This window comes from Rhamphochromis longiceps, linkage group LG4, assembly GCF_057381845.1.
Source record: "Rhamphochromis longiceps isolate RC_006_pf linkage group LG4, R_longiceps_female_GT1.1, whole genome shotgun sequence".
In the NCBI taxonomy this organism is placed as follows: domain Eukaryota; kingdom Metazoa; phylum Chordata; class Actinopteri; order Cichliformes; family Cichlidae; genus Rhamphochromis; species Rhamphochromis longiceps.
Window position 1 is genome coordinate 2,676,786 of NC_140560.1, and position 12,558 is coordinate 2,689,343.

Here is a 12,558-nt window from a genome sequence, read left to right on the forward strand (position 1 = left end):
GCTTTCGGAGCCTGGGGAGCGGACACCCGCACAAAGGGTGGCCAGGCGGCCCGGTCCGGGTTTTTTCTTCTTTTCTTCTTTCTTTCACACGCCTGGTGGGCGGTGCCACCCGATCACAAGGGCTGGCAAGGCTTTCGGAGCCTGGGGAGCGGACACCCGCACAAAGGGTGGCCAGGCGGCCCGGTCCGGGTTTTTTCTTCTTTTCTTCTTTCTTTCACACGCCTGGTGGGCGGTGCCACCCGATCACAAGGGCTGGCAAGGCTTTCGGAGCCTGGGGAGCGGACACCCGCACAAAGGGTGGCCAGGCGGCCCGGTCCGGGTTTTTTCTTCTTTTCTTCTTTCTTTCACACGCCTGGTGGGCGGTGCCACCCGATCACAAGGGCTGGCAAGGCTTTCGGAGCCTGGGGAGCGGACACCCGCACAAAGGGTGGCCAGGCGGCCCGGTCCGGGTTTTTTCTTCTTTTCTTCTTTCTTCCACACGCCTGGTGGGCGGTGCCACCCGATCACAAGGGCTGGCAAGGCTTTCGGAGCCTGGGGAGCGGACACCCGCACAAAGGGTGGCCAGGCGGCCCGGTCCGGGTTTTTTCTTCTTTTCTTCTTTCTTTCACACGCCTGGTGGGCGGTGCCACCCGATCACAAGGGCTGGCAAGGCTTTCGGAGCCTGGGGAGCGGACACCCGCACAAAGGGTGGCCAGGCGGCCCGGTCCGGGTTTTTTCTTCTTTTCTTCTTTCTTTCACACGCCTGGTGGGCGGTGCCACCCGATCACAAGGGCTGGCAAGGCTTTCGGAGCCTGGGGAGCGGACACCCGCACAAAGGGTGGCCAGGCGGCCCGGTCCGGGTTTTTTCTTCTTTTCTTCTTTCTTTCACACGCCTGGTGGGCGGTGCCACCCGATCACAAGGGCTGGCAAGGCTTTCGGAGCCTGGGGAGCGGACACCCGCACAAAGGGTGGCCAGGCGGCCCGGTCCGGGTTTTTTCTTCTTTTCTTCTTTCTTTCACACGCCTGGTGGGCGGTGCCACCCGATCACAAGGGCTGGCAAGGCTTTCGGAGCCTGGGGAGCGGACACCCGCACAAAGGGTGGCCAGGCGGCCCGGTCCGGGTTTTTTCTTCTTTTCTTCTTTCTTTCACACGCCTGGTGGGCGGTGCCACCCGATCACAAGGGCTGGCAAGGCTTTCGGAGCCTGGGGAGCGGACACCCGCACAAAGGGTGGCCAGGCGGCCCGGTCCGGGTTTTTTCTTCTTTTCTTCTTTCTTTCACACGCCTGGTGGGCGGTGCCACCCGATCACAAGGGCTGGCAAGGCTTTCGGAGCCTGGGGAGGGGACACCCGCACAAAGGGTGGCCAGGCGGCCCGGACCGGGTTTTTTCTTCTTTTCTTCTTTCTTTCACACGCCTGGTGGGCGGTGCCACCCGATCACAAGGGCTGGCAAGGCTTTCGGAGCCTGGGGAGCGGACACCCGCAGAAAGGGTGGCCAGGCGGCCCGGTCTGGGTTTTTTCTTCTTTTCTTCTTTCTTTCACACGCCTGGTGGGCGGTGCCACCCGATCACAAGGGCTGGCAAGGCTTTCGGAGCCTGGGGAGCGGACACCCGCAGAAAGGGTGGCCAGGCGGCCCGGTCCGGGTTTTTTCTTCTTTTCTTCTTTCTTCCACACGCCTGGTGGGCGGTGCCACCCGATCACAAGGGCTGGCAAGGCTTTCGGAGCCTGGGGAGCGGACACCCGCACAAAGGGTGGCCAGGCGGCCCGGTCCGGGTTTTTTCTTCTTTTCTTCTTTCTTTCACACGCCTGGTGGGCGGTGCCACCCGATCACAAGGGCTGGCAAGGCTTTCGGAGCCTGGGGAGCGGACACCCGCACAAAGGGTGGCCAGGCGGCCCGGTCCGGGTTTTTTCTTCTTTTCTTCTTTCTTTCACACGCCTGGTGGGCGGTGCCACCCGATCACAAGGGCTGGCAAGGCTTTCGGAGCCTGGGGAGCGGACACCCGCAGAAAGGGTGGCCAGGCGGCCCGGACCGGGTTTTTTCTTCTTTTCTTCTTTCTTCCACACGCCTGGTGGGCGGTGCCACCCGATCACAAGGGCTGGCAAGGCTTTCGGAGCCTGCGGAGCGGACACCCGCAGAAAGGGTGGCCAGGCGGCCCGGTCCGGGTTTTTTCTTCTTTTCTTCTTTCTTTCACACGCCTGGTGGGCGGTGCCACCCGATCACAAGGGCTGGCAAGGCTTTCGGAGCCTGGGGAGCGGACACCCGCACAAAGGGTGGCCAGGCGGCCCGGTCCGGGTTTTTTCTTCTTTTCTTCTTTCTTTCACACGCCTGGTGGGCGGTGCCACCCGATCACAAGGGCTGGCAAGGCTTTCGGAGCCTGGGGAGCGGACACCCGCACAAAGGGTGGCCAGGCGGCCCGGTCTGGGTTTTTTCTTCTTTTCTTCTTTCTTTCACACGCCTGGTGGGCGGTGCCACCCGATCACAAGGGCTGGCAAGGCTTTCGGAGCCTGGGGAGCGGACACCCGCACAAAGGGTGGCCAGGCGGCCCGGTCCGGGTTTTTTCTTCTTTTCTTCTTTCTTTCACACGCCTGGTGGGCGGTGCCACCCGATCACAAGGGCTGGCAAGGCTTTCGGAGCCTGGGGAGCGGACACCCGCACAAAGGGTGGCCAGGCGGCCCGGTCCGGGTTTTTTCTTCTTTTCTTCTTTCTTTCACACGCCTGGTGGGCGGTGCCACCCGATCACAAGGGCTGGCAAGGCTTTCGGAGCCTGGGGAGCGGACACCCGCACAAAGGGTGGCCAGGCGGCCCGGTCCGGGTTTTTTCTTCTTTTCTTCTTTCTTTCACACGCCTGGTGGGCGGTGCCACCCGATCACAAGGGCTGGCAAGGCTTTCGGAGCCTGGGGAGCGGACACCCGCACAAAGGGTGGCCAGGCGGCCCGGTCCGGGTTTTTTCTTCTTTTCTTCTTTCTTTCACACGCCTGGTGGGCGGTGCCACCCGATCACAAGGGCTGGCAAGGCTTTCGGAGCCTGGGGAGCGGACACCCGCACAAAGGGTGGCCAGGCGGCCCGGTCCGGGTTTTTTCTTCTTTTCTTCTTTCTTTCACACGCCTGGTGGGCGGTGCCACCTGATCACAAGGGCTGGCAAGGCTTTCGGAGCCTGGGGAGCGGACACCCGCACAAAGGGTGGCCAGGCGGCCCGGTCCGGGTTTTTTCTTCTTTTCTTCTTTCTTTCACACGCCTGGTGGGCGGTGCCACCCGATCACAAGGGCTGGCAAGGCTTTCGGAGCCTGGGGAGCGGACACCCGCTCACTGGGCAACAGTGAGAAGCCAGTGGCTCCGTAAGAAGCATTTGAAAGTCCTGGAGTGGCCTAGCCAGTCTCCAGACCTCAACCCCATAGAAAATCTGTGGCGGGAGTTGAAAGTCCGTGTTGCTCGGCGACAGCCCCAAAACATCACTGCTCTCGAGAAGATCTGCATGGAGGAATGGGCCAAAATACCAGCTACTGTGTGTGCAAACCTGGTAAAGACCTATAGTAAACGTTTGACCTCTGTTATTGCCAACAAAGGTTTTGTTACAAAGTATTGAGTTGTATGTTTGTTATTGACCAAATACTTATTTCCCACACTGATTTATGGATAAATTCTTTACAAATCCTACCATGTGAATTCATGGATTTTTTTTTCACATTCTGTCTCTCACAGTTGAAGTGTACCTCTGGTGCAAATTACTGACCTCTGTCATCATTTTAGGAGGGGGAACTTGCACAATCGGTGGCTGACTAAATACTTTTTTGCCCCACTGTATACTTTTTGCAGGGTGCGCTGTGAAAAGCTCCACATTTATGACAATGATAAGAAATTAATTGGTCTGTTCAAGATGAAGCCATAGTTTTACCTGTTCTGCAACACTTTGTCCTATGAGGGTTTCAGGAAGTTCATCTGCAGAATAAGATGCATATTATATACTGTAACTTTGCAATGACCAAGCATAGTAAACAAGTGTGTAAAGGTTGGAAATGTAATGCAAGCAAAAAAAGAAGTCAATTTTAATGATTTAGTTAGATGTCCAGGCATTCACCTAAACTGCAACTTTCATCACCACCCACTTTAGCTACAGGGTCTTCATCTGTAAAATAACACATTAATTGCAATATATCTGAATGCCCAACATGGCCAGTGTACCATGTTCAATCATAACATCAAAAATATTCAATTTGGTTTGGGCAGGCACACACCTGAGATGGAACTTTGATCATCCAAACAGACGACCTCTGTACAAAAAGTAAAATTATTTCATACCATACAAATTCGAGTGCTAGACAGTAGTTAATAGTAATATTGATCACTTTATTACCCAGTTGTCTTCGCCCGATGTATAGTGTTCTTTTCCACAGATGTGTAATATCAGAAACAGTTCTGTATTCTTTGTGGAACTCCTCCTTACTCCACCTGGTCCCATCAGAATGGCAAAGAGTGAACTCACTCCCCTCAGTACGCTCTGGCCAGAAGCGTTCTTTGCCTATGGTAATTAAATCATCATAGGTTTCATGGCCTTGCAGAATGATTCGAGGTGGAACTTCGTCCATTATTAACTTTCTATGAGTTCTTGGCTTCCACTCCATGGGAGCCAGTCTCACCTAGCATCAAGGAAAAAAAGGGAAATTTATGAAAAAATATGCCTTTTTAGAAAGGTTTTTTTTAATATATTGCTGATAGTCATACACGTAGCTTCACTTTTTAACTAACCTTCAATAATGATTTGCCATGGTCCAAACGTTTATCATTCAATGGAAACTGCCTTTTCTTTACTTGAGGCTGTAGTAGTTTCTTGGCTTTACCAAAGGCCTCTGCTGCACCTGTAATGGATGAAGCTGAAAGTTAATCAAACTGATCCACAGCGAGTTCTATATTACAAGTGATCTTAAAGAAAAATAATTGGGGTTTTCTTACTGAGAAATTCATTGCCACGTGTTGAAGTAGTGTCATCTGTAATATAAATAGGGCAGTGATGTGAAACGTGGTTTATAGAATTCTACTACAATCACAGACTACTGCACAGTCATCTGCTTTCAAAATGCATTGCATCTATTAATAAAGTGGTTAGTCAATCATAACCTGCTAAGCATATCATGTTAAATAAAGGAGATTATTTTACATGTTGTTCAAAAGTATCAAAACCTACCTGATTTTTCTGTTGTCAGGAGCTTTTTTACGTTGTTATCAAAGCCTTTTTGGGTAATTTCACCTTCAAGTAAAATTTTAAAAGGGTAAGTAGTTATAGATTGACTGTAGGAGCCAGATCCTACAAGACTATCTAATTTTTAAATTGCAATAAAGTCTTTTAATTTTGTGAGAAATTTATCTTTTGTCTTTTTTTTTTCTTTTTTTTTAAATCGGGCACTCCGACAATATCATAAAGTAATAACTATATACGTCTGTTAACATGCATATTAATTAAGAGAAGTAAATAGGAATACCATACAATGTTAAATAATTAAAGCACGATATTGTTTTTTGCAGTTAAAAAAATGAACTTGCAAGCATTACAAAAACATTTAATAAAGTGTTTGATTACCATTTTCAAGGTGTTTTTTCAGCTGCTCGTAAGCTTTCAGCTTGTCCATTTGTTGAAATGTATACAAAACAATTACTGAACAGTTTAAATTTAAATCACGTTTAACCACTGTCGCTAGCTAGAATGAATTAGCCAGACAAAAATAGTACTGATTTGGTTTCGTACAAAACTAGCTTTCCTTCTCTGATATGTAACTTTCACAACATAACCGCAACTTAATATAACACAACTGTGGCAAAAATATGAACAAAAGGGAGAAAAAGTTAAACTTACCTTTGTCGTTAGGAGCCTGAACCGCGGCAAAACTCCGGTGAGGTCAATGACCTTACGCTCTCCCACTGTCACACGTTGATGACGTATTTGGAAATCAATTCGGGTGGGACATGACAACAACGCCACCTGCAGGAAGATTTTCTCTCTGTCTGGTACCTTGTGTTCTGATACCTGACAACTTTTTTCCTGACAACTGAGACCTGACAATTTTTTGTCTGATACCTGACAACTTTTTTCTTGAGACCTGACGATGTCCTAAAATGTACACCGTAGTCCTGTTTGAAATGGAATGAGAGAAGCTGGTTATTTTGTCATACGTCCAGGAGCAACATTCAGGTAAAAGTGAAAGAACAAATGATTCGTCAATAAAGGATTATGTTGGATCAGTGTTTCAATATTTATATGTTTTATTAGATTTACATTTGGTTTGGTTATTTGCCTTTTGGCTGAAAATACACTGAGAGAGGACTTTTTTTTATTAGCGATCTCAATAGTATTTTTTTTTTCATATTAATGTAATTTTTTCATCTAATTGAATACAATCTATTTCTGTCCGATTCTGTCTGACCGTTAGTCTGAGGATGGTGTCCAGAGCTCAAACATGGTTTTGCTCCCAAGGATGTACAGAACGCCCTCCAGACCTGCGACGTAAATTGCGGTCCTCTGTCAGAGACGATCTCCGTGGGTATCCCGTGCAGCCTAAACACATGGTCGACTAGCAGATTAGCGGTTTCAGTGGATGTGGGGAGTTTATCGAGAGCGACGAAGTGAGCTGCTTTGGAAAACCTGTCGACCACAGTGAGGATTGTGGTCTTGCCAGAAGAAACAGGTAGACCAGTAACAAAATCCAAAGAAATATGCGACCAGGGACGCCGTGGAATAGAGAGAGGCTGCAGCAACCCAGCCGGGCGTTGCGTGTTAGATTTGCCCCTAGCGCAAACGCAGCAGGCGGCCACATACTCTTTGACATCTTTATCAATAGACCCCCACCAGAAATACCTTTTCATGAGTGCACTCGTCCGCACGCCCCCTGGATGGCAGGAAAATCTCCCCTTGTGGACCCAGTCGATCACTTTGGAGCGGGCTGCTTTTGGGACAAAGCGGCGGTCTGGAGGCCCTGTGCCGGGGTCCGGCTCGGTCTCCAGTGCCCGGCGGATGTCCTCCTCCACCTCCCACGTGAGGGAACCAACCTTGACGCTTGCAGGGAGGATGGCGGGTGTGTCGGGCGACTCCCCCGCGGCGTCAAATTGTCGGGAGGGGCGTCCGGTTTCACGTTGCGGGACCCTGGGCGGTAAGAGATGGAGAAGTTAAATCTACTGAAAAACATGGACCAGCAAGCCTGACGTGAGTTCAGTCTTTTGGCTGTACGAATGTACGTCAAGTTTTTGTGATCTGTCCACACTATGAACGGGTGCTCCGCTCCCTCGAGATAGTGCCGCCACTCTTCTAAGGCCAGCTTCACAGCCAACAGTTCCCTATCCCCCACGTCGTAATTCCTCTCAGCGGGCGATAAACAACGGGAGAAAAAAGCGCATGGGTGGAGTTTGGACGTCGTGCCAGAGCGCTGAGACAACACCACCCCCACCCCGACGTCAGATGCATCCACCTCAAGTATAAACGGCCTCCCGGGATCGGGGTGAATCAAAACCGGCGCCGAGGTAAACAGTGCCTTTAACTTGGAAAACGCCGCTCCGGCCTCCTGGCTCCAAATGAAAGGGAGCTTCGGAGACGTCAGCCGGGTCAGCGGTGCTGCTACTTGGCTATAGTTCCTGACGAAGCGCCGGTAAAAGTATGCGAAGCCCAAGAAGCGCTGCAGAAGTCTCCGGGACGTTGGAATGGGCCATTGCACGACTGCCGTTATTTTCGCCGGGTCTGTCTTCACCTGCCCCCCTGCGAGGACGTAGCCCAGGAACGAGATGGAAGGAGAGTGGAATTTGCATTTCTCCGCCTTAACGTACAGTTTATTCTCCAGCAACCGTTGCAACACAGCTCTGATGTGCGTACGGTGCTCCTCCAGGTCTTTGGAAAAAATCAGGATGTCGTCGAGATAAACGAAGACGAAGCGGTCTAGGAAATCTTGCAGGACATCATTCACCAGATTTTGAAAAACCGCCGGGGCGTTTGTGAGACCGAAGGGCATCACTAGATATTCAAAGTGCCCCAAGTGAGTGTTAAAAGCGGTTTTCCACTCGTCGCCCTCCCTGATTCTGACGAGGTGATATGCGTTTCTGAGGTCTAACTTAGTGAAAATGGTGGCACCGTGAAGCGGCTCAAAAGCGGAACTGATTAGCGGCAATGTTTTTTATTGTTATGTCATTAAGCCTCCTGAAATCAATACAGGGACGAAGCGAGCCGTCCTTCTTACCGACAAAGAAGAATCCGGCCCCTACAGCGAGGAGGAGGGTCTGATGATGCCAGCTGCCAGGGAATCCTTTATGTACTTCTCCATGGCTGTCTTCTCGGCACGTGTCAGATTGTAAAGGCGGCTTGTGGGTAGGGTGGAGCCCGGTAACAATGTAATGGCACAGTCATATGGTCTGTGCGGGGGCAGCGCTTGAGCTTTGTCTTTGTTAAAGACCTCCCTTAAATTGTGGTACACCAACGGTACGACAGAAAGGTCTATGTTGGCACTTTCGTCATGTGCGGGCTCGACAATGGCAGACGGCGGATCTGAGACGAGACAATTGGCATGGCAAAATGGGCTCCAACTTTTAACTTTCTGCCCTGCCCAGTCCAGATGCGGGTTATGTAGTTTTAGCCAGGTGAAACCAAGGACAATGGGGATGCTGGAGGAGTGGAACGTCAGGAAGGGGAGCCTCTCCCTATGGTTTCCTGAGGCGACAATAGTAACGGGAGCAGTGCGGTGAGTGATGTGAGAGAAAACTTGGTCATCCAGCGCTTTAACTGGGTGGCTAGACTCCAACTCGAACAGGGGAATATTCAGCTGCTTGGCTAATTTCATATCAATGAGGCTCTGCTCAGCGCCTGAATCGATTAACGCCCGGGACGCGTGGGTCGCGGAACCGAGCAAGAGCGTAACCGGCAACAAAAAACGGGGCTTAGAATCACTATAGGTACCGCCCACCCGTATCCCCGGACCTACCGGCGGGCGTCCCCTTTTCCCTTCTCTGGACAGGTGGAAATGAAATGCTCCGCGGAACCAGAATAAAAACACGAGCGAGCGCGACGACGCCTCTCCCTCTCTTGCGGAGACAACCGGGATCGCCCGAGCTGCATGGGTTCGAGTTCCGGGTCAGTCCTCTCCCCAGCGACTGGGGCCGACGGCAGAACTAGAAGCGGTGACGGGGGAATGTAAACCGGTGACGCACGCCGCACTGGCCGACAGGTACTGGAGTTCCTCTCCCGCTCTCGCTCCCGCAGTCTGTTGTCGAGGCGAAGCGTGAGCGTGGCTAACTCCTCGAAGGTAACCGGTTCGTCTCGGGACGCTAGCTGGTCCTTCATGTCCTCGTTTAGCGACTGCGAGTAGACTCCCTGAAGGGCCTTATCGGGCCAGCCGACTGCTGCTGCGGCGGTGCGGAAGTTGATCAAGTAATCCGCGATGCTACGGCGGCCCTGACGGAGATTTAACAGCCGGCGAACCGCACTGCCCACCGAGATGGGGTGGGCAAAAGTCCTTTTGAACTCGCCGAGAAAAGCATCATAGCTACAGGACGGCAACGGGTGTACGCTCAGGTATGCCTCGGCCCAATTCAGGGCTCGGTCGCGCAGTTTCCCTATTATATAGGAAACTTGAACTGTGTCTGAAATGAAAGAGCGGGGCGAACGCCCGAACGCCAGCTCGCACTGTAAGAGAAAACCGCTACAGGCCCCCGGGTCACCCGCATACGGCTCCGGCTCCGGGGAAGCCGCGTCGCGAAACAGGTGACCCCGCTGGGGCTCGGGATCCGCCACGGGCTGTGGTAAAGGCGCCGTCAGGGCGGGCTGAGCTGAGCTACCGGCGGCGGGTTCTAACTCCGCTGAGGGTTGAAGGGACTGAATGTCAGATTGCATCTTAGCCTGCTCGTCTGTGAGCGTGTGTACTTGGGCAAGTAGGTACAGCGTCTGTTCGTGACTACCGATGATAGCCCCCTGCTTACTTATCGCTACACGGGCTGGGTCTGCTGTGTCCATAAAACTGGCCTGAGTATACTGTCACGGCCCAGCGGCACGAGGGAACAGAGATGGACACAGGTGCAGAAACCAACCCGGAAGCGAGACGATAAGGGAACAAAGGATTTATTTCCGCCCACAGGCAAACACAAGCAAAAAAACAAAACGACGCCACCACACTAGTGGCGCGTAGGATAATCTAAGATAACGGAGGGTGACCTAGACACCTCTAGGAGACGGCTGAACAGCAGAGGCAGCGGGGAGGTGGAAACAGGACTAGGTAGGGGCCGGGGCACTGGCATAAGAGGAGATCACGGTCAGTGGGATCCAGCAGACAATCAACGATCCTCCACAGTTGAATTGAGTTGCCTTACTTGGTTTCAGGTGGAGGGGACAGGTGGGGCGGAAGGCCCGGAAGCGGTCGAGACGTGGGGAGGCAGGCAAGTGAGTGGTGGGCCGGCAGGCCACGTCGTATCAGCAGCAAGCGGCCCAGGTCCAGGAAGGCGGGAGTGAGGGAGACAAGACCTCCACTCCAGGTGCTACCTCTGAGGACAAGAAGAACAAGTAAGTCATCACACGGATTCTGGACAGAGTTATGATGCTCCACTTGACTAACATGGGGATAGCAGATACTCAGGCGATGAATGGTTGAGAGCGCAGGTCTGATATACTGCCGGAATAATTGCTCACAGGTGGTCAGCCAGGGAGGAGCAACCGAACTCCGCCTAAAGGAGGAGGAGCCGCTGTTGGAGACCTGCAGGGAACCCACCCAGACCATGACAGTTTTTTGTTTTTGGTCGGTTTTGGTTTTCCTGTGTTGGGCTGTCTGGGGCCAGCCCTTGACGGGGGGGGGGGGGGGGGGGGGGGGGTACTGTCATGATCCTGGGTCCTTTTGACCCAGCGTTTTGTGCTTTCTGTTCTTCCTCTGTTTAGTGTTTACTCTGTTCTGCCCGTGTGTTCCTGTATCTAGTCCGCGTTTCTTAGTTTGTGTCCTTTCATGCGTAGTTCCTGTTTTATTGTGAAGGTCTGCGTCTTATGTGAGTGTTTTCAGTTTGCCTCCCTAGTCTCGTCACGTTAATCACTCCCAGCCGTGTTCCCCACCTGTGTGTAATCTCCCTGTGTTCTCTGAGTGTATTTAAGTTGTGTCTTCTGTCATAGTAGTTGCTGGTTCGTCTGTGTTGTTTCCCCTCGGTCTCCCTGCATCTCTCCATGTGTATTTCCCCGGACCTCCCTGCATCTTCGTTTCTGGTTTGTTTTGTTAGTTTTACCCAGTTTAGGTTCCAGTTTCATGTTCCCAGTGCCTTTGTTGTTTGTTTTTCCCTTCGTTAATAAATACTCACCTGCACCAGAACTGCCGCGTCCTGGTCCTAAATATTCCACACGGCTTGCCCCGGCAAACCGTGACAGGCTGGACTTCCAAGGCTTTGATTATGTCACCCTTCACTTTAGTGACTAGGTGAGGTATCAGCTTCTCTGTCAAGGTGGTCCTAGACACAGGAGTGTATTTGCTATCCAAGACATTCAGGAAGTGTCTAAAATGTGGATTCTCAACGATAGACAGGGGGAGAGAGCATCCAACTATAAGGTCCTGGAGGATGGACTGGGTGATGGCCTGTTGCCTGGGTGAATTTGGGGAAAATAAGTGGATGCTTGGAGCAAACAATGATAATTGAGGCTGTGTAGGATTGACCGCTATCACTGATGTTGCAGATCCTGCTTTGTACTCCAAGTACCTACAAAACAGGGAAATAGGAACCTGTAAAACATCTGTTTCTATTCAACCACAAAAACTACTGTATCTTACAAGCACAGTAATTTTAAACCTATCAATGAGGGCTGTTAGCCGAGCAGTGTTATAGGGACACTCTTGAAACGCCTGTCCTTACTTACGAGTCAGCAACCACATAAATATGCCCATTAAAGTCGACAACAAACCACACCATACCAGCCCTTAAAGTGCTCACTGAAATGGTTTCGATATATTTCTGCTCAATGAATTCACCAAAATACCTAAAGTTAGTGAAAACTGTTTAAGTAGCTGATAGCCACTGCTAGCGCTAGCTACCTGTACATAGCATGTAACGTAACGTTAGTTACAATCTTCACAAGTTAAGTCTGCAGGGACGGTTGCTAAAAAACTGTCCCTACATAATTTATAACGCTTGAAGAACACATTATAAATAACAATATTACATAAACATGACCTGGTCATGTGAGGTTGGAAAGGTAGTTAGAAGAGTTTGAAGATGGCTAGATGGCTGCTGGCTAGCTTACCTTTGAGGGTGTTTGCGCTCCAGGTGCCTGGTGAAGGTTGAGGTAGTCCCGGCTGTCTCGGTCAAGGGGACTTTGCAAAACCTGCACTTTGCCGAATGCTTCTTTTTTGCATTTACCGAAAACTCTTTGTGTTCTATGAACGCAAACTTTATGACAGACGAATTCACTGACATTTCTGTAACTTACTGACCGGGCATACTGCTCAATCTAATGGGTTGCATTTAGTTGTGTTTGAAGGGCGCGGAAGGCGAAATAATAAAATACCACAATGTGGAGGGATTTGAGCGTGGCTGAGCCACTGTGTGTCGCTGTGTGAGAGCTGAGCAGCGAAAGGAAATTAAGTGACTCAATG

The 12,558-nt window shown here is 51.2% G+C and overlaps 1 protein-coding gene across 1 annotated transcript; it reads right to left on the reverse strand.

Moving 5' to 3' along the window:
* Positions 1-3,833: 3,833 nt before the first annotated feature.
* LOC146670794 (uncharacterized) lies at positions 3,834-5,598 on the reverse strand. The gene is made up of 8 exons (XM_085405029.1): positions 5,550-5,598; positions 5,157-5,219; positions 4,925-4,960; positions 4,721-4,830; positions 4,329-4,611; positions 4,210-4,245; positions 4,053-4,100; positions 3,834-3,913 (listed from the first exon to the last, which is right to left on the reverse strand). Exons 1-8 carry the CDS (start codon positions 5,596-5,598, stop codon positions 3,834-3,836), a joined length of 705 nt encoding a protein of 234 aa, XP_085261155.1.
* Positions 5,599-12,558: the final 6,960 nt, after the last annotated feature.